The sequence below is a fragment of the Notolepis coatsorum genome (genome assembly GCF_963971535.1).
Source record: "Notolepis coatsorum genome assembly, chromosome: 4".
Lineage (NCBI taxonomy): Eukaryota > Metazoa > Chordata > Actinopteri > Aulopiformes > Paralepididae > Notolepis > Notolepis coatsorum.
In genome coordinates, this window is record NC_140168.1 from 29,033,251 (window position 1) to 29,055,243 (window position 21,993).

Sequence of the window (21,993 nt, forward strand, 5' to 3'; positions counted from 1 at the left end):
GGTGGTGGAGCGGGCCACTAAAACACCATAAAATGAACAGACTAAACACTCATTCATCATTACGGCGCATAACATAACGCTGCATCACGCGGGAAACGGTCTGAACCCGTCCCACTCGGGTGACTCGATACGAGCATTAAAACTTCATCAAGTATTACCAACACAGGGAAAAAAAAAAAAAAAAAAGTCTGACCACTCAAACCTCAACCGCCCTGTTTTTTTAATGTCCAGGAATAAGGCAATCGTGGGTACATTTGGGTGCATTTTTTTATTTATTGAATCACTGATGACTTAAACCAAGCACAGCATGTGCTCTTCCCCCCCTGGAGGAGAATGGTAGGAAACAAAGCAGGATGTAGATAATGGATATGATAGGGTTGGGCACCGAGAACCGGTTCCTAACTTTATTTATTATTATTTAAAAAAATTTACTTTGTTAATTAATACCCTAGTTACAGTACAGCAACCAAATTAAACTGTATCAAGTCAACTGACAATGTGAATAGTATGAAAAAAATTAAAGATGTTTAAAAAATAAAATAAAAAAAGAATCTCCTGCGAAATAAGCCGTGACCCGTTTTGACCTTTGCACCTCAAAGAATCGGAAGCGAGAATCGTTTATTAGAACAGGAATCGAACTGGAGAATCGGAACCGTAATCGTTCAAATCCAAAACGATGCCCAACCCTAGATAATGACACATAGAAAAATAACCCCGTCCTTCTTCCATGCTCCTCTAAAATCCAGTTTCTTGACCGGCCCAGTTTGGTGTCTAGAAGAGAGAGAGAGAGAGAGAAAAACACTCGAGATTAGATCCTCCGTTTGTTAAAGACACAGATCAATACTACTATCATACTACTGCTGCCGATGGAAACAAAGAAGAAAGAAATTAGGGGGTGGGGGGGTAGGGGGGTTGTAATGTACATGTGCAAGCGTTTAAATGGTGACATTTAGTTTCTCGTCATGTATAACTGTGTGTGTGTGTGGGGTGGCTGTGAGCGCTGATGGGGGACCAGCAGCAGCGCGGCCCAGATGTCGGGCGCTAAAGCCTCTATATTCTATATGTAAGTGATTTATCGCCCGGAGGACCGCAGGATGTGACGGCGCTCTGTGACCCGTTTGCAGCCTCTTTTGTCTAATTACAAAAAACTCCTTAATGAGCATAAGGTGGAGAGGGTGTGTGTGTGTGTGTGTGGAGAGAGAGAGAGAGAGAGAGAGAGAGGGGGGGGTATACTTTTTACAGGACAGGGTTACGGCAGTTCTCCTCCTGCAGATATTCAAACAATAGGGAGGAGGGTGATTGAGGACATCAAAGATACCCCACTTAAAGAGTGGCAGCAGTTAAAAAGCGACCCGTTTAATGCACACGTCGTAATCGCGGCCTTGGCGTGACAGAGTGGCGAGAGGGGGGCATGGAGGTGGAGGGAACAAACACATCAATGGAGTTTTACAGATTTGCCTCACTTTTCTCCTAGAGACATCAAGGAGCAGAGAGTTGCGTGAAGAGGGGGGGGGGGGGGGGGGGGGGGGGTCATAGGATGTGTGTGATTATGGCATTCTGGGTAGTTGTAGTAGTTTGAGAGCCGGTCTCTACACACGGTCAAGATCAAAACACACACGGGGGCTTTGACCGGGGCCCAAGCCAAACATCTGCGAGGTGCTCCTAAGTGCAGGGAAGTCCAGGGATTTATGTGCGTGTGTGTGTGCGTGTGCGTGTGCATGTGTGCGTGTGTGTGTGTGTGACTCACCTCGTTCCTGTTGTTATGCGCCTGCTTCTTCTCAATGTTCATGGCCAGCATCTGGCTGCGGAAGGAGAGGTTCTTGGTCTTCTCAATCACCTGTTGGTACGGTGATATGGCGTTGTTCCCCATGACCACGTGGCCCTAGAAAAGCAGGGGGAAGAATGGACACGGTCACAACTATTCTTTTTTTTTGTATCCACTTTTTCTCCTTGTTTTCCATTTTTCTCCCATCCCCAATTTCGCCTCGCCAATTCTCCCCTTCAATTCTCCCCTCCCCCGTCTCGAACGTTGCTAGACCATGCCTCCCACTGGTCGGCTGCAGTGAGGATAGAAGCCTTGCATCACGTGTCCCCTCCGGTACACAAGGAGGCAACCTGTTGCATCTTTTCACCAGACAGCGCGGACTCTCAGTGGCGAGGAGTAACGCGTGGGAGGCTCACACTGCCCCCGATTCCTGTCTCTGCTGTACAGGCGGCGTCTATTAGAAACCCAAATGGTGCATGCTTCCGCGTTCCCGTTTTGCGCTCCGATTGGCCACTGCCGTTTCTGGTCGCACCAATCATGTGACGGCAAGTTCTTTCGCCAGTTAAGCTTAGGCACTCTTTTGAAGTTGGTTAAGGTTAGAGTTTGTCTTAGAGCAGGGCGATAGAACACCAGCCCTGATTACAAACTCTAACCTTAACCAACTTCGAAAGAGTCGCCTAAGCTTAACCAGTGATAAACTAGGCGTTAGGTAGTTTGCAGGCTGTTAGAGCCGGAAATAGGCGCAGAACTTGCCGTCCCACGATTGGCAAACATGTCACATGACCAGAAACGTCAGTGGCCAATCAGATTCGCAAAACGCATGCACCGGTTGGGTTTCGAATAGACGTGTACAGGAGTCACCCAACCGACCTGTAGGAGTCGCTGTCCACAACGTCCAATCCCCACCCATCGACTTTCCACACGCTACCTCTGCCAATTGAGATAGTATGACAACTGTGGCCCAATCTCCGCTACACCACCCAGCCGCCCACCAGTCACAACTATTCTAACTGTAGGAGTGTAAAACTCTTAATCTACAACGAGGTAGGGCTAGGCAAGTTTAAATTTTTTTTATTTAAACTACGATTTTGTCTTCCCACGATCATGAAAACAAGATCATTGAGAATAAACCATTATTGTGCAGCATGCCGTGTTACTCTCATATTGTCTTGCGTCTTGTAAACGCAGCGCACCCTTCCTTCATAGCAATGTGCCCCCCCCCCCCAAGCCCCGCCCCCCAAGCACCATGCCCCGCCCCCCAAGCACCAAACAGTCGTTTCAGCTGATGGTGAGAGGGAGGAGGGAGCCAAGGCGCGTTTCTCCAGTTATTCTGAAATGTCTTTGGTAACATGTAGAAGAGCAAGACTTTTGTCGAGAAGAAAAGTAAAACAAATGCAGTCGTGGTCATATGATGTTCTCAAATCAATTGGTAATCATGTTTAATAATTGTGATTTCAATATCAATCAATATAAATCATAGAAATCTACCGGGATGTTCACTGGCAGCGACTTCATAATGCATTCAGAAACTCTGGTGTGTCTGCTCTAGTGCCAACGTGCTGCTCCCGCTTCCCGTCTGTTTTAGGGCCGTCAACAAATATTATATAGTCAAATTGTGTATATATTAGTGCTGTCAAACGATTAAAATATTTAACTCGATTAATCGCATGATTGTCCATAGTTAACTTGCGATTAATCGCAAATTAATCGCATTTTTATTTTTATTTTTTTTTTATACCTTAAACAGATCTTTTTCAAGTTCCAAGTTTTAATACTCTTATCAACATGCGAGTCAACAAATGCTTGCTTTGTGCAGCCATTTAACACAAAAGGATGACCCTCATGCATTGCAAATTTGCATCAAATTCAAAACAGAGTGATGCACAAAATAACTTAAAAGAAACGAATAATTTAAAACAATGAATAAAGTGTGCATGAAATAATAGGGGAAAGAAAACGTTAGGAACTTGTTACATTCACACACACAAGGGCTGATTAATCACACACCCCCCTCTCTCCCTCACACACACACTCTCCCAACTCTTTTTCTCTTTTGCCCCTTCCTCATCTCTCTCACCCCCCTCTCTCTCTATATCTCACACACACACACACACACACACACACACACACACACACACACACACACACACACACACACACACACACACACACACACACACACACACACACACACACACACACACACACTTCAGAAACAAACATAGTATCAATGAGAGCATCAATAATACACCTGAGTGAAGTCTAGTAAAATCTTTAAAAAAAATTTAGTTAATCTTGAGTTAAAAAAAATTGTGGCATTAATAGAATCGGGAGTTAACGCGATATTAACGCGATATATTTGACAGCCTTAGTATATATATATAAAATAAACAACATACATTTGATTGTGAAAATTAATATTAGATTGTGAAAAAACAGGCCAGGCTGTCTTCCTCTCCACTTCTCATGTGGACCTGAATGCGCTGCGTGATGGCGAGGAGACATGCGACGTCACTTTCGTTTAGCGGAGTGAAAATGAAACGGAGGTCTAATCCTTGTGCTGAAGAACGTGCCAATAGTTCCACAACAATTGCAGCATGGCATGATGGCAGAGAGTTCAGAACCCAACGCGGCCGCAGAGTTGCACTCCGAGCGATCTGAAAAAGCCCCGCTTCTAAATACTTTGGATTTTGGTCACTACTACAAGGCAAACTTGTGGAACATCGAGACAAAATTTTATGCAAGCTATGTAAACTACAGCTGGCCTACCATTATTTTTTATGCAAATGCTAGTGTTTTGCTAGAGTTCCATCATCAAGATTGTAACAGGGTTTTCCACTACATGGCATCTACTCGACTCTACTCGGCCTTTTCGGTTTTCCATTGCCAAAATTTGCGGATGGTACTGTGTACTTTTTTAGTACCTGCTCTATCGAGGTGCCAAGCGGGTAGAAGCGATACCAAAAAGTGATGTGCAGACCACCGATTGGTCAGAAGAGAGAATCGTCACTACGTTATCATTGCACTACATGGGGGACGTCCTGCACAAAACACAAACCCGCCATCTTTAAATAGCCTCGCGACTATTAAACAATACCGTTCATTATTTGTCAGCTCTGGGCTGCGTTTTCGCCGATCAACCAATACATTGTTGGAAAGTACAATTTTTCCGCCTTTCGATCGTCACCCCACTCGACCTATTGCGTGATTCCATTCTCGAGTTACAAGACGAAACATCCGGCGAGCGTCATTTGACAAGCCGCTCAGACGAGTGACCACGTCCGGTTGTGAACGGTCCCTGAACTGACCGGTTACCGCTGATGGCGAAAATGATTGACCACCGTTGTAGCCGAGGAGCGTCTGCTCCGAAAGCGATCCCAGACGGGCGCTGACAGTGGGGGAAGGTGACCCAAGAAGACGAAGAAGTCCTCGAAATTAAGGCAGCGCATGGCCATTTTGGATAATCATGCCGAATAGACCTATCTCAAACCCTGCCCTCTTTTCTTGATTCTCCAATCACAACTGTCGCTTACCTCGGACAGGGCAGGGTTTGAGATAGGTCCATTGTTACCGGTAAACACACAACAATTTGTAAAACATTGATTTACCGTGGGATTGTTATAAACTTTGGACCTGTACTACATAAGGCTTCAGGCTACGGAACCATTATGTTTTCCAGCTCACCTGGAACTTAAAAACAGGCATCTGGTAACCAGTAAAAAATAAATGAGTACACAAAATGTTTACTTCAGTGTGTTCAAACCTCTGTTACTCTATTTCATTAGCTCTCAAAGTGATTCTCCTTTATTGTGTAAGAAACTTCAGAATGTTACCTTTCAAATATTTGATAAAAAATAAATAAAGAATGTTACCTTTCAAAAGAGACCAGACTCATGCATGTTCTATAAGTATAAAGTATAATAAATCGCAAATTACTTTGGGTATGAACATTTCTTATAATAGTAATAATAATAAAAACGAGCCCCATTTCCCCCCCGATCCTTTAGGTTAAGCTCTGCGTAACACTTGAAAACCCTGAAGCATAATCCTTTGAATTTGGACAAAGAATGATTGAAAATAAATAATTGAGTTGATGGAATTGGATCGTTGGCTTTTGATTGAGAGAAAGAAGGCTCTAGAGACGTCACGTTAGGATATCGGAGGATTCTGAATGAAGATTAAACCCTGCAGCAGTAAAAGTACAACTGGACTCCACTGGAGAGGAGCTCAACTTCATTTGTTTATTAGAACCTAACATCAACTCTGTCTGTCCAACAAATGGATACTAATCATTGAAAATGAATCAGAAACAGATGTAGACGGACAGACACATTGGAGGAATCTAGCAGCGGCTTGTGTCAATAATAGCATTTTTTACTTGCAGAAAAGCACTGCTAGGGTGCTGGGATGAAGCGCTTATGGTGAGGAGAAAACCTGTTGCGTGTGAGTTATGCATCTATGGTTATGGTATAACAGTGTAGCTATCACCAACCACCTAAACACTGTTGTATGACAGACTAGCGCTGTTGCTTTTGATTAAAGTGATCTATTTGTTATTTTACTGTCTTAAACCGTTTGCACCGTTGCATTTTATTATACATTTGTTATCCATTTCTATTGTCTGGCATCGCGATTCACCCCATTGCCTTTTATTGTATATTTGTTATTTTTTATTGGCTGGCATCGCAATTCGTCCATTTGCTATGTTAGCTACGCATACTCACTCCTCATTGTGAATAATTGTAAAAAATAAATAAAAAATAAGCTGGCTCCCAGGAAAAAACGCTATATGGACACAAGCCCTAACGTTAAGCGCTCTACAGATATTGAGTGTAATTTTATAAAATGTCCGGTGTCACAGGTAACACCGGTGTTGTCATGAGTTTATTATTCCATCACCGTGGCGTGGCAACCGATGTATCGATCCAAATAGGTGTTATCATTACACGCCCACGATGAAACATGTCACCGCCAATCACGTTCGGTCTCCCAGACCCACCAGCCCTCCTACACCAATCAGTAGTGACCGCATAGGTCACATTCATGCAGAATCCGAGCGGTGCATCTAGGTAATTCTATGTCATTGCAGCAGAGCTGATTACAGAGAACCTGTAACGTGATGGCTATGCCAAAACATGCAGGCCCAACGTGGAACGACACAAAGGAGACCTAAAGAGGGTGAGGTATTGTGGTTACAACATCCATACAGTCCACCCTTCAATTACAAAATCAGGACACAGATAATAGCTTTCATATTCCTTCCACAGTTACGAGACACAGAATGTACAAAAGGACCACATGACCATGACCCCCACCAATTGCAAAAGGGGCTGTTTTAAAAACACTTTGATTAATCAATCAATCAATCAAGTCTCGGGGTGATTGATCGAGGAAGCAGACGGCTGTCTTACCAGTTTGGAGTCTATCTTGGCGTCCAGTCTGGCGTTGCGGATAAGGTTGACGATCCATCGCTCAGCCTCATCGTCCGGCGTCATGTTCAGCTTGTCTGCCAGCATGCTGGGGACCAGAGACGAGACACTGGGTCTTAATCAGGCGGGGCAACGCTTCTCAAGCAGGGCTCTGGGGACACCCAGGGGTCCTTGAGGAAGTCCCAAGGTGTCCTCAGAAAAATGGGGAATAGTTTTAATTTCACTATTTAATTCAGCATAAGATGAGGGTCATAGGTAAATACTACTTCGCCATCATATCTAACAACATAGATCTTTTCCCTGAGACTGAATCTAATCAAATGGGGGTCTGAGGCCTAACGTGCATCAATGTGGGGGTCCTAACGTGTAGCAATGTGGGGGTCCTAACGTGTAGCAATGTGGGGTCCTAACGTGTAGCAATGTGGGGGTCCTAACGTGCATCAATGTGGGGGTCCTAACGTGTATCAATGTGGGGGTCCTAACGTGTAGCAATGTGGGGGTCCTAACGTGTAGCAATGTGGGGTCCTAACGTGTAGCAATGTGGGGGTCCTAACGTGCATCAATGTGGGGTCCTAACGTGTAGCAATGTGGGGGTCCTAACGTGCATCAATGTGGGGGTCCTAACGTGTATCAATGTGGGGGTCCTAACGTGTATCAATGTGGGGGTCCTAACGTGCATCAATGTGGGGGTCCTAACGTGTAGCAATGTGGGGGTCCTAACGTGCATCAATGTGGGGGTCCTAACGTGTATCAATGTGGGGGTCCTAACGTGCATCAATGTGGGGGTCCTAACGTGCATCAATGTGGGGGTCCTAACATGCATCAATGTGGGGGTCCTAACGTGTATCAATGTGGGGGTCCTAACAAGTGAGTGCTGCAACGCGCCTGTCCCGCGCTGCAGCTGGGAACGTCTAAACCCACCTAAACTGGTCCCTGGTTTGGTCTCACTCAGGTGGTCTTTAAAAGTTTAGTGAGCCGAACAACTAAGGGGAGACCTGGAAGCAGTTAAACCTCCCGATGCCTGATCCCGAGACACGCCGGGTGGCCAGAGACCTGAGGGTGCGGTTACACCTTTCGTATCATCTTCGTATTGTTTTCTTATACGTATCGCCGCGACGTCATGCGCCTGAGTCACACTTTCGTTTTTTTTTCGTTTTTGTCACCAGAGCACACTGATGTAGTACACTGCCAAAGCAGTAGGTGGCAGTAGGTGGCAAACATGAAGGCAATTTCAACCAATCAGAACGAATGTGCCAATACACTTCCTGGTGGAAGCTCCAGCAAAGAAAATGTCAATAAGGCAGGCGCCTATGCCGCGCCACCATATTTTTTTTTTATTCAATGCAGCAATTCTTTTTTCAGCAAAGCCTAATAAAAGTGCAATAAACAAAACGGATACATTCACTGTGTGTTCTGCCTGTCATTTGTTGATGAAACAAAACTAACATCAACACAAGTGACCACCAAGAGCGGATAGTTAGTCTAAAAAACGATCGGTAGCATTGTTAGCTGCATGCTAACGTCAATGGAGTATGCCATTATAACAATATAGCATTGTGGCTAGAAGCTAACGTTAGCTCACGCTACTTAGCCGGCACCAAAACATGCATATGGGTACAATACAATACGGCTCAATACAAACAATTGTTAAGGGAATGCAGACTGTTGTAGCTTGGACTGGGGTCCTTATAACAATAACTTGACAACACATGGTAGCTGAAGCTATTTGGGACACGGAGCTCTGTCCCAAACACACACACTGTTGTCACCGGGAGGGCACGCAGATGATATCTACTGCGCATGGGCGTTTTCGCAACAACGGCTAGCGTGCAGACTACACGCTGTTGTTGGCGCGTTTTTTTTGCGTATCTCCAAACGCAAACACAATTTTGCGTTTCAGCCGTATCCACAAAAAAACGCCAAAAAACGCATTTCTGTGTAGATAGGACATCAAACGTCGTCAAAAACGTATAAAAAAACGCCAGGAATACACTAGTCTAACCATAGCCTGAGTGTCTTCGCCCCCGGGAAGAGGCAATAAACACTTATCAGTTAGGGGATGTTTCGGTTATCGCCGGCCCAGCGTTTCTTTGTCCTGCACCTCGTCTCTGAGCAAATCTGGTGACGGCAGACGTTACTTCCTGCCCCGCCCCTTCGGCTGGTCTGTCTTGAGCTCCAGGTCTGAATGCAAATGTCTCATCTCCTCACAATGCTAACAACTAGTAGTGCTTTCATAACTTTGACGCGTTGTTTGTTGTTTGCACCATCGTTTATTCGGTTTGGGTTTCTTTGGCTGGTTTAGTTTTGGAACTGGTTAGTTAGTAAAATACCCACATTCGTTAAGCTCAGAGTCTAACCATAAAGACATGCATGGTAGGCAGGGGCTACAGATGAAAACTAGCTCATTAGCAAATTCTGGCACATTTACATTGATGTGGCAACTGAAGATGTTGATTAATGTGCACTGTCCCTGGGTAAAGAAAGTAACTATGTGTACAACAAATCCTTCTATAAAACCCCTTTCCCCTCTCCTGCGTCTCAATCTGCCTGTGTGAGTGCAACCAGTTCATCCTCCGCTGACATTAAATATGCTATGGCAGTGATTTATTTCATTACTTTGATCTCGTTTGCATTGTTTCATCGGTTTACTTTGTCGAGTGTCAAACCTGATGCTGATGCACTGGTGGATCCTGCAGAACGTCTCAAAGATGAAGAGGCGGGCGTTCTCGATGAAGTCCTCCAGGCACGCCACCAGGAAGAAGTCGTTCACAAGAACCTGAGAGACACAAAATAAGTTACATAAAGCTAACACAAATATTATACCAAGGGGTATTTCGGTCAGTGTATAGACTAGCTCAAGAGTTCCTATGAAAACCACTGTAAGGTTCCCGGGAGGTAAAACAGACGTTAAATAAGGACAGACGTTGGGAGTTTTTTTTCAGAGAATCGTTATGGCAATCAAGATCAGGGCTTTCTGACTGAACGACCCTGGAGAGCCGTGTAAGTGCAGCAGCAGCAGTTACAGGTTTCAATCTTGTTCCTTATTTGAGACTCGAGCCTGTGACTCAATTGTGGGGAAAACTCAATTCACTGAAACCCGAGTCAAATTAAAACAAGAAAGAAAATCACCATTTCTTGGAGATACAGGCAAGAGAGTATCGGGGGTCCATTCTGGCCACATTTTAAGTTACCGAGTGGTTTGTTTTGGCAATAGCCTTAAAGGAGAAAGCCCCACATGTAAAAAAATAAAAATAAAAAAAAAAATAATCCCAGGCCACTCGGGGTGCTTCCAAATCGACCACAAATCTTTGAATTCTGCCGCCTCCACATGAAACAAGAACGGAGACAGCCACTGTGACTTATCACCCTTCATCTGGTCCGGCCCCGCTGTGTCAAGTCTACTGTGCAACACCACCAATTTACACTCACCAGATTCTCAGGGGTGCAACAGTCATCCTATAGACACATAAGCACCTCCACTCTGTATATATATATATATATAATAATAATAATATAAAAAACACAGACGAGAACAAGTCTCTCCTTCAGTTCATGCATCACCTGGCTGTGACACACTGTGCCGAGGGATATGGCCATGTTTGGGCTCTTGGACGCGACGCGAACAGTGACCTGGAGGAGCATTCCTGAGAGGCCGCCGCGCTCCAGCCATCCTGTGTGAGTCTCCTAGTTCATATCGCAGACCTCGGTCTTCAAAAGTTTTCCTTCAATTACCAGCTCTCGGTTTGCTTAAGCTTAGAAAGCTGCTATCTAACCAGAGTTCTGCTTGAATAAATCCCAACTACATGGCGCTATCAGGCAACGCACATTTCAGCTATGACAACGCTTATCTAAAGGCTGATAAACTTTGAACAGCTAAGTGCCCCTAATTACTGTCATCTGGGATTTTTCAGACCGCAAAGCTTAAACAAATTTTGAGCGGGGCTTCCAAGAGGCCTTTCATGCCGGGGCTGAACTATAGGTAGTAGGCCTATACTTTTCTCTCTTTGACATGCAAGTGTCCAACATCTGACAGTGATTCCAAACGGGGGTGGAATAAGGAATAATAATAATAAAAAAAAAAAACACATGGATACCCTAAACAGGACGACCTACCCTGTAAGCCAAACTACAGTCCCTACTTTTAAATAAATCACTTGGCTTTAACCGCTGTGAAGGGTGCAGTGAGCTGAACACAATACCCATGTCTGTCTGTTCCTACAATCAGTAAATAGGTGGGTGCCACTCGGGGAGTTGCAGGCTTTTTGTTCTCTTCTCAATGACTCCAAATTGATGCATTAGAAACGATCATCAGCGCAAGAGCCCATCCCAGTGGGGTATCTGTTTACCCCTCTGCCATCATACCGCATTTTATAAAACATCCCTTTAACCCTCCAGTGAACGCACACATGTCTCAATGATTGAGGGGAAAAAACCTCTTTGCCCGCTCGGCCTTTAAACAAGGCCATTTTGTGAAAATGTTTGCAGAGCATCGCAGGTAATGGCACTCAAGGTGCAGTTAAACGGCATTCTGCGTAACCGCCCGCCTAGCCGGCTGTGCGTGTGAACAAGGCTCTGATGAGGGCATGCCCAGATAAGACTGACGGGTAAGATGCTCCCGGGGCGTGTTGGTCTGAGCGGAGAGGCAGTGGGGAGGAAGCATGAGCTCCAAGCAGCCAGTCTCTGTAAACAGAACCCCGCGGAGGGAGGTCAAGAGCGACTCAGAGAGTTCTTCAAAAGTGCGTGCAAGTGTTTTAACAAGGTCTGTGATTGAGGGTGTGTGTCACGTCTTCGCTGAAATAGGATACAGTCCTAATATTGTTGGTAGTACATGTCATCGTTTGGAAGATGCCCGCCCGCCCCCACCCCCAAGGCATCTGCACAGGGAAAATCTCATTTTCTCCCGAGACAGTGCTTTGAATTCTTTCTGTCAAAGCAGCCATCTTGCACGAGTATAGCTAGAGTAAAAACAAATCTGCGCAAATGAGTTTAGTTGTGCGTTCCTCATTTGTTAAACGGTGACTTGGCGGGCTGCAGGCGCTTTATATTAGCTTAGAAATAGATTAGAATGAAATGTAACCTTCAGTAAACCACTGACATGATTTATAAACATTTACTTCAATGAAAGAGCTATTTGATCAGGCCAGATGTTTTTCATTCTGGACGTTTATCGTCAAGAGGCGAAAGATAAAAAAAAGGGGGCCAAATTGCCAAATAGGGGCCTTTTATTTCTCCACAGGACCAAATTATCAAATCATTTGGGAAATCTAAATTACACTATGTATGCAAAGACTAAACGAGGGGGGGGGGGGGTGAGAGAACATGCATACATGCAGCGCAGCACCAATTAGCACACCTGCACTGCCTCTAAACCCGATTGCTGTCCAGTGATTGGGTCTCCAGAACCTGCTTGGACCCTCATCAGAGGACCTACATTTTCTCACAATTATGGTTGTCTTAATGGAGCAAATATGTCAAAAACATAGTAAACATTAGGGGTGCACCGATATATCGGTCGGGTATCGGTATTGGCCGATAAGTGCCTTGTTGACTGCCATCGGCCTATCGGCCGATAAGCTCAAATATGCCGATGGCAGTAGCCGATAAATATCCATCAATTTGTGTCGCGTCAATCAGGCCCACAGGTTCAAACTTTGAAAAAAGTTTCAGTCAAGCGGCCTGCACAACGCCGCCCCCACCCACACACGCTACTGCATCAAAGTTACTACTTATGATTAACAAAGGCATTCGTTTTGTGGCATTAACGTTATATAGTTACACGTTCAATAGCATCAGCGTATTTACCGGACCATAGCAATGTCCGAGGACGACCTAGATAGATAGCAAGCATTACTGTAATGATTACTCATTCATATCTCAGCCCGTGCTGAGTTGTGCCCATTCTGCGGTCTGTTAATAAAGTTTTCAATCAGACAGATGTATGGAAAGGCTTTTATTATAACATTCGTTGCAGTAAAATCATTATGCCTCGTTTAGTCATCCTGCGGAGCGCTGGTAATCTACTCGTCGGCCGCGGGGAGCTAACGTTAGTAGCTTTGTTGTGAGCTCTCGTCAAAATCAATGGCGGACATTCCGGAAGTAAAAAACGAATATGCGCTTGCCGATTGGTGGTAAGAACAGCAGGAGGCGGGTGCAAGCGGTGTGACGTAATTGGCAGAATCGACTGTCAATCAAAATTGTTCTGTTGCATTGCTTTGGTTGAGAGCAGAGTCATAGAATTAATACCATAAACATATTTCTTGATGTTTCCTTTTTTTAAGTAAGTAAAGAGGCCTATGTTCATATCGGTGAGCACAATTTTGTAACACAAAAAGAGACGTGTAGCCTATTTATTTATTTAATATTTTATTTATTCATTTTATTATTATTATTTTATTTGTTGCCATGGCTAAAATAATAGTCTAATAATAATAATAATAATAATAGTCAAGCATAGGGCTAAAACATTTTCATAAATATAATTTTTTGTTATATGGTTATGGTGGGAGCTTTTCTATGCATTTGTCTGATTGATTGATTGAGAACTTTATTGGCAGATTGCAGAATGGGTACAATACAGTACAGCTCAGTGGACTGGAGGATGAAGACCAGAAAAAGACTTTCGGCTTTTTTACATAAGGGTCCTCCATTTTCAATTCATCAAAACATTTAGAGACATACAAATATACAGTAGTTTCATAAAAAAAAAAAAAAAAAAATTGTACAATATTTTTTTTTGCCACAAATATCGGTATCAGTATCGGCCGATTGTGTTAGTTGAACAATCGGTATTGGTGGCAAATTTTCATATTGGTGCATCCCTAGTAAACATCTCAACATAAGTTATGAAGCGAGGCTCTAAGGCCAGAAGGCGCAGCAAATATGAATATTCAAAACGGCAGAGGAATTTTGTGAATGCAAAAACTTTAAATGTTTTACGAGAACAATTACATCACAGTAAGTTATCAAACACCCATCAGACACGGCGGTCACAACACTGGATGTGGACGTATAGCTTTTTCAATATGCACTTAAATATGCATTCAAAACTAATTTCCACTATTAGACAATGAGTACTTGGAAACAGTTCACATGCATATTTTGTATTTTAAGAAAATGATGCCAGTGTGTGATCAACTTTCAACTTTTTACACATACAAAAATATTGATAAATGTGTGTGTGTGTGTGTGTGTGTGTGTGTGTGTGTGTGTGTGTGTGTGTGTGTGTGTGTGTGTGTGTGTGTGTGTGTGTGTGTGTGTGTGTGTGTGTGTGTGTGTGTGTGTGTGTGTGTGTGCGTGCGTGCGTGTGAATAGTGGGGTGGAGGTGTTAGTGAATGGTGATGTTGTGTAAGTGAATGGTGGGGTGGTGTAAGTGAATGGTGGGGTGGTGTAAGTGAATGGTGTAAGTGAATGGTGTGGTGGTGTAAGTGAATGGTGGGGTGGTGTAAGTGAATGGTGTAAGTGAATGGTGTGGTGGTGTAAGTGAATGGTGGGGTGGTGTAAGTGAATGGTGTAAGTGAATGGTGTAAGTGAATGGTGTGGTGGTGTAAGTGAATGGTGGGGTGGTGTAAGTGAATGGTGTAAGTGAATGGTGTGGTGGTGTAAGTGAATGGTTGCTTACCGACTCGCACTCCCTCAGCTTCTTCTGCGCTCCGTCAAAGTCAAAGTTCACATACAGGCACTCCACAAACTCTGTAATGGGATCCTTGTAGGTGTAAGACTCCTGAAAACAAGGGGGGAAATGTTACCAGTAGTGGAAATGAATGAAGGAGCGAGCGCGTGTTTGCGGTGTGTGTGTGTCTGTGTGTTTTATTCCCCCCCTGATGGAAACAGTGTCTGTCAGGTTTAGTCATAAAGACATGATAATATCATAACAATTCAGTTGAAGCAACTGGACGAGCAGAGGAACTATAACCATTAAGTAATCAAAACCCCAAGGCACTGTGGGTAAATAAACGTTACAACTTACACAAACGCGAGTTAAAAACACACATTCAACACTCCTCCACAGCAGTTCCAAACCATGCTTAGGGGAAGAGAACCAAAAAGACCTGAGGCCATACAGCAGGGGGGAGGGACACAGAACACATGTTTTAGTGATTATCCACAACCCACTGAGACGCCGCTCATTTGGATTTCAGAGCCATTGATCTCTGAAGAAGCTACTATCATTGGTGGGGGAGAGCATTGGTACACTACAATCAGACAGTGTGCTGCCATTCATCAAACGTAATAGGTTCAAGACTTCTCTAGCTTGGACTCAAATCCCCCTGATAAACTCTCCAGGCTCCTGGAAGGGGGACTATTACCAACGCTTTTGGGTTTGCATCATGGTCAGTTACTCACTCACTGAGGCCTGTGTGGAATCGCAGGAGTGCAAGTGATGCACACTGAACAGAATGTACAGCCTAACGTGAAAGAAGAGACAACTGGGGGCGACAGTGGCTCAGGGGGTAGATTGGTCGTCTGGTAATCAGAAGGTTCGCGGTTCGATTCTGGCTCCTCCCGGCAGCTTGTCGAAGTGTCCTTGAGCGAGACACTTAACGTAACCCCCAACTGCTCCCCATCAGCAGGTTGGCACCTTGCACGGTTGCCTCCGTCGTTGGTGTGTGATTTTGTGGGTGAATGCGAGGCATAAGCTTTGGATAAAAGAGTTCTATAAATAAATGCAGTCCATTACGTTAAGAGGAGAGATGTACCTGCTGGATGACCTTCACTAGATCCTCCAGGACCTGGCGGCGCTTACGGACATCCTTGTTTGTGATGACCGCAGTGGTCAGGTAACGCAGGATGTGAGGGCACATGGTTTGGATGACGTTGAGGTACCTGGAATAATGAGAAAATGAATCACCGATTGAAAGAGCATAAAGAAGGGCGTGACACAGAGCAGGGAATCAACTTTCATTTTATTACTAGTTGCTGAATTTTGTGGCAAAGACACTCTTTTGTTTGTGTGGATGAATACATAATGGTAATTCTATTTGCACATAAATGCTTAGCTAACAGTAGCCTTTCCTTGTAACAAAAAAAAAACAAGGGGCCTGGCTGGCATTTTCCATTCAAAACTGATGAACCTTGAAGGCTAATAGGGCTTCCTCTGGATGCCCTGGGAACGGTACATTGGAAGTGGAAACACAAAAGTGAAAAGCTGCCAGGGTCCTTGTTGCCTAGGAACACAAGGGGAGTAGAGGTAAAGCTGCCAGGGTCCTTGTTGCCTAGGAACACAAGGGGAGTAGAGGTGCTCGGGACACATGGGTGGTGTTTCTCTGCATTTAGTCCTCCATCATTGGCCACAGAGCAGCTCCACGGCTGCAGTTCAGCTCAGTGCCTTGCTCAAAGACACTTCAGAAAGAGTTGTTGAGGGAGTATCGTTAACTCAATCAGCGGCAGACCCGAGGATAGTCGGGTTATCTCGCCGACCGCTCAGCGTCAGACCCGAGTATAGTCGGGTTTTCATCGTTATTTCTTTTATTCGATATTTATATTCATTACAGGCACACGGACTCGGGGTTAACATGGGGAATCATCCGGAGATCGCCAAAGTGCAATACCGGCCGCGTCCTCCCAGGTGGCAGTATCGAGCACCCTTTGAAACCTTATATCTTGGCCTGTGTAACATTCAAATATCTCCGGGCGCAATTTTCTTTGTCAGGCGAGTGGAGTGGTTATCCCGATCGCATTGAGAAGTGTCAAATGCCCCTGATGCATCTGTTGTGGTGGATTATGTTGGCGACACGATGGACACCAATACTGGGACTCGCGATCAGACAATTGGAATATTCTTTTTTGGGGTACCTCCTAGTGAAGGTAAGGACTAAATGATATCAATCCTGCTTTGATCCAACCATGATTTCACATCGATCGCAACCTGTGTGTGTAACGTTACTAGGGATGGGTACCCTTCACATTTGAATCGATACCGGTACCCAACGGTACCTTTTTTCGGTACTTTAGTCTCTAAAAATGTTATCTACCTACCTCAGTTGTAAACTTAATATTTAATAAATAAATAATGTATTATTATTACTTTATTATTATTTACATCTTACTGATGTAAAGCACTTTGAACTGCAATCCCCTGTATGAAAGGTGCTATACAAAGTTATTATTTATTTAGAACAACATATATATATATACAGTCACACATCTTTAAATAAATATTATGTTTATTTAAAAAAATATGTTTTACAAGTATAAAACGGGTGTAAACAAACCACTCTAGCAGCAATGAACTATTCTGCTGATATAAAAATAGTCAAATACACATCTATATATTTAAATAACAAATAAATGAACGTATTTTACAACTGATTAAACAAACAAACAATCTAGCAGCAATGATTGAGTATACTAGCAGTTATTTTCGCTCCACACTCACTGTGTCGTTGGAGAAGACCCGCTCTGCGGTGTGTTTGGTCTTACATAACAGCCTGTGGCTTGTTTACCGACGTCACATGCGCTACTCTTCTGTCTACTCTTAGCCTACTGAGCTAACGTTATGTCCGACGATTAGCTAACATTAGCAATGGCAAAAAAATTGCCAGGCCTAATGCGAGCCAGGGAAGTATTGTGCTCGTAACGTGGCTTCATGTTTTCATCCACTGCAGCCCTGAGGCTCAACATGCTTGTTTGGTTGAGGTCTGAACTCGCCAAATTGCCCATATATATAGTTTTTGTGGGTATTGTCCAGTTGTTGCGGTATGTTTTTATCTGCCCAAAATTCAAGCAAGCATGAAAGCATTACAGTAAGCTACCACGCCTCCCGCTCCCACTGGCACGCACCCGAGACCACCTATTCCAGCGGTCCAGGTTTGGAGCGAGCGGGGGAGCGTTCTCAATAGGACGACCGGTGCGATGCGGTGCGACCGGTTTGGGTGCGATCGGGCTGTGATTCGACCCCGAATGGTTAGTGAGAAAGCCCCCATACACACACCACATTCGAACACATCGAAAAGGGCGCTCGTCTATTGGACACAATAGAGAGTGGAAATCCCTCCCCTTCAGGAGTGCAATCCGCGAAACACAAACATGCAGCAACATTTATAAGGTTGTGTGATTTCTGCTCTCCTGCAGAGAAGAGATGGAAGAGACCCAGGTCAGGTGACTGGAGAGAGAGGGAAAAACTAAAACACTGTTCCTTTGCCCTTTCTCCCGGTGTCCGTCTGTGACTTCACTGGGTCCTAGTTAACAGAAGCCTCCACTCACGTTAGGGCTCTGGGGGCGATATGGCCTACACATAAAATCCCAGATTATTATTTTTTTAAATCCGATTTACGATTGTAAATTGACACAAAACAATTATCAAACCAAGATGAATGTCCCTATTGGGATTGAAGTGCAAACCTAACTTTCACCAATCTTCACAAAAAAAATAAAATAATGATAATAATATATATATATATATATATATATAATATAAAAGGTTACTCTTGATCAAACAAAGATGAATGTCCCTATTGGGATTAATAGTGCAATAACTTGCTTTTTCACCAAACTTCACTTAAAACAAATAAAAGGTGCCTCTTGATCATCAAACAAGAATGAATTTCCCTATTGGGATTAATAAAGTGCAAATCTAACTTTCACCAAACATCACTTTTTGTAAAATAAAAGGTGACTAAAAAATAAAATATATATATTTTTTTAATCAATAAAAAAAATTCAAAATCGTCCTAAATCATTCATTCGAATTAATCGAAATATCGATTAATCGCCCAGCCCTAACTCACGTCTCTCTCACACACACACACACACACACACAGCACACTCCGCTGACAGCAGGGACTCACGTCTCTCTCTCTCTCTCTCTCTCTCTCTCTCTCTCTCTCTCTCTCTCTCTCTCTCTCTCTCTCTCTCTCTCTCTCTCTCTCTCTCTCTCTCTCTCTGTTTCACAGTGAAGTACGCTGTGTTTGTTTTGTTTCCTTCTCCCCAAGATGCACAGTTTATCGGGTCACTTCCTATATTTGGTCTTGCGTTTGGGTCCGATGAGCATTCACACCACAGAAGTACGCACCAGGGTTCACTTGGAAGCAAACCGAGACCTACTTTTTCAGGCGGACCAGTTCGTTTTTTTGGTCCGCACCAGAGTTCTTCAGAGCATTCACACCACCCCAAACCAAGCGGACTATCCCGAGGAAACTAACTCTGGTCCGTCTGGTCCAGACCAAACAGCTCTGGTGTGAAAGCGACCTAAATGACCTTATTATAGCCAAGTCGCACATCTATGGATTGGGCTAAATCTCCTCTTTCCAATGGCAGTCTGGATTTACTATCACCAGGCGTGATCCACAAACCGTGAATGAAATCTACTGTAAGTACAGTTACGTTTTTATAATGGAAATTGCTCTGCCATTTTTCATCAGATTGCAACGCAGATTTTTGCTACATGTAAGCGTTCACAGAAAGGTAGATTAGAACTGTGTTCTAATTTATGCCAATAACATTCAGGTGTGTGGTTGTTACGATTAGTACGCTTCTTTGGCATGGTGAACCCAGATGGCAGAGTAGGGATTGATGAGACCGGAGACAGAACGTGACGAAGAACAGTTTACTTCACAACAAGGTACATACACGACTAACACACACAGGTAACATTTAACAATGATCGCGCCCAGCAGGGCAGGACAGACAAGACTATATACACAGACTAATTGACAAGACACTGATAGACACAGAGGGTAATTTACAAACAAGACACAGGTGTGGTAGACAGAAACAATAGAACACAGAGTACATGGGAAAACAATAACAAATAAACAACCAGACTAAAACATAATTACAAACCACAGACAGGGGAACACAAGACTAACAAAGTGGAGACAACAGACAATAAACACAACAAACACAACTGACAATAAATAACAATAAGTTGGTGTGTGAGCTGATGCCAGATCTGCAACAGCCCACCGGTTGGCAATGTTGACTGAGGGTTATTGATGGGAGGTTGTGAATGAGAATGTCCCACAGGACCAGGACCGGAGGAAGTGTTACAGTGGTAGATAATCCCCAAAAATAAGATAAATAAAAAAGGAAATCCAGAAGTAATTTGATTGACAGGAGCGTCGTTTTTCAAAATTCCAACGGCATTCGAAAGCTCTGGTTCTCCTCCCCTCATATGACTACAAACAAAATGGCGGCGTGCATTACCTTCCATTGATATTCGCTAGTTTCTGAATACATTTCCAAAACTAATATTTCACTAATAACACTTTAACCTATTGGTAAACAAACGTATTTCTGAAAATATACACTATGACTGCTGTTTTGACAGGGTTAAGGTCTTTACTCTTGGCTACATTTGAAAAAAGAAAAAATAAACATTATAGTCTGTAGAGATGGATTCATGGCGTGATGTCATTAGCAGTCCACCAACGGGCCGCTCGGGCTAAAGAGGTTAAGAGTTATTAGCGAAATATGAGCTCATAAAAATCTCCAGAAATCTGAGGATTTATACGCGAGGACAGGAAGCAGTCATGAAATCGCTGTAGTCCTTTTTTTTATCCACTTTTTCTCCCATTTTCTATATTTTCTCCCATCCCAATTTCGTATCATCCAATTCAACCCTCCCCTGTCACGGACGCTGTTTCTTGCCTCCCACAAGCCGGCTGCAATGTGGACTAAGTCATACATAGCACAAGTCCCCTCCGGTACTTGAGGTAACAGCAGTCGCATCTTTTCACCTGCGCAGCTCGATCTCTCAGTCGCTCACGCTGCCCCCGACACTTCCTGATTCTACTGTGCAGGTGCACCAACCGACCTGTAGGAGTCGCTGTCCACAACGCCCGATCCCCACCCATCAGTTTCCCACCCCCTAATACGGCCAATGTGTATTAGTACGGACGACCAGCTAAACTGAAAGCAAATGTGGAGCGCTGGGCTCTAACTGACGAGCCCAGCGTCTCCAGAATTTCGTGGCGAGGGCCTTGCCCACTACGCCACGTAGCCGCCCACAAAATCGCTGTAGTCCTAAGAAAGAGGAGACCCATCGCTTTTGATGGACATCTACAGTTCATAAAACTACACTATCCAGCTCACACCAGCCCCAGGCAACGAAAGTCCAACAATTTCTTTTTAAAGACATATTGATGTGATTATTTCTGTGAACGTCTAGGGAAAAATACGTCTCAATCCGGTAAAAACCGATGGCGCTATGGACATTAGTAAAAAAGTAACTGTACTTACAGTAGATTTAATTCAGTATTTTCTGCCCTATACCAGGCGCCTAGTGGTACTAAATCCAGATTTAACTCTGCCATTGGAAAGAGGAGATTTGGCCCGATACATAGAAGTATGACTTGGCCATAATAAGGTAATTTATAGGCCTGATATTCTGTATTCTATATTCATATTTCATATTGCATGTGTCCGGATGGCAAAATTCAGTACTGCATCTACAAAAAACCCTGTAAATCATCTGCCCTTTGTTCACTTGCTTAGATTTTTAGTACACTTGATCTCAAGGTGGTGCTGATTGAGCTCAGTGGCATTTTGCACATGGAACATGGTGTTATTCACTGTCAAAGATGGAAAAAAACGAATAATAATTTATATTCTTCTTTGGTTCATTACAATTTACTCAAGCATAGTAACAGACACACTATTTCTGACACTGGGGATACACTCCCCGAGGTCCATAGATGCCCCTGGATACCAAGAACATGCTAATGGGGGGCAAGTGGTGGATTGATTAATTTACCTCTACCCAAGTCTAACTTTATGAAAAGGGCAGTATTTTATAGGGAGATAGTATCCTGGAACTGTCTTCCCAGCGATGTTCGGAACATCAAAGAAAAGGCTAGTTTT

General features: G+C 43.9%; 1 protein-coding gene across 1 annotated transcript in view; it reads right to left on the reverse strand.

Moving 5' to 3' along the window:
- Positions 1 to 429: 429 nt before the first annotated feature.
- LOC311226939 (eukaryotic translation initiation factor 3 subunit E) overlaps positions 430 to 21,993 on the reverse strand; it is a 61,459-nt gene continuing 39,895 nt past the window's right edge. Inside the window, exons 9-14 of the mRNA XM_084312402.1 lie at positions 15,891 to 16,017; positions 14,813 to 14,914; positions 9,861 to 9,970; positions 7,177 to 7,282; positions 1,748 to 1,882; positions 430 to 771 (exon numbers count right to left, since the gene is read on the reverse strand). Of these exons, the coding sequence (XP_084168528.1) occupies positions 736 to 771; positions 1,748 to 1,882; positions 7,177 to 7,282; positions 9,861 to 9,970; positions 14,813 to 14,914; positions 15,891 to 16,017 (616 nt within the window). The 3' untranslated portion in view covers positions 430 to 735. The remainder of the gene's footprint in view (positions 772 to 1,747; positions 1,883 to 7,176; positions 7,283 to 9,860; positions 9,971 to 14,812; positions 14,915 to 15,890; positions 16,018 to 21,993) is intronic.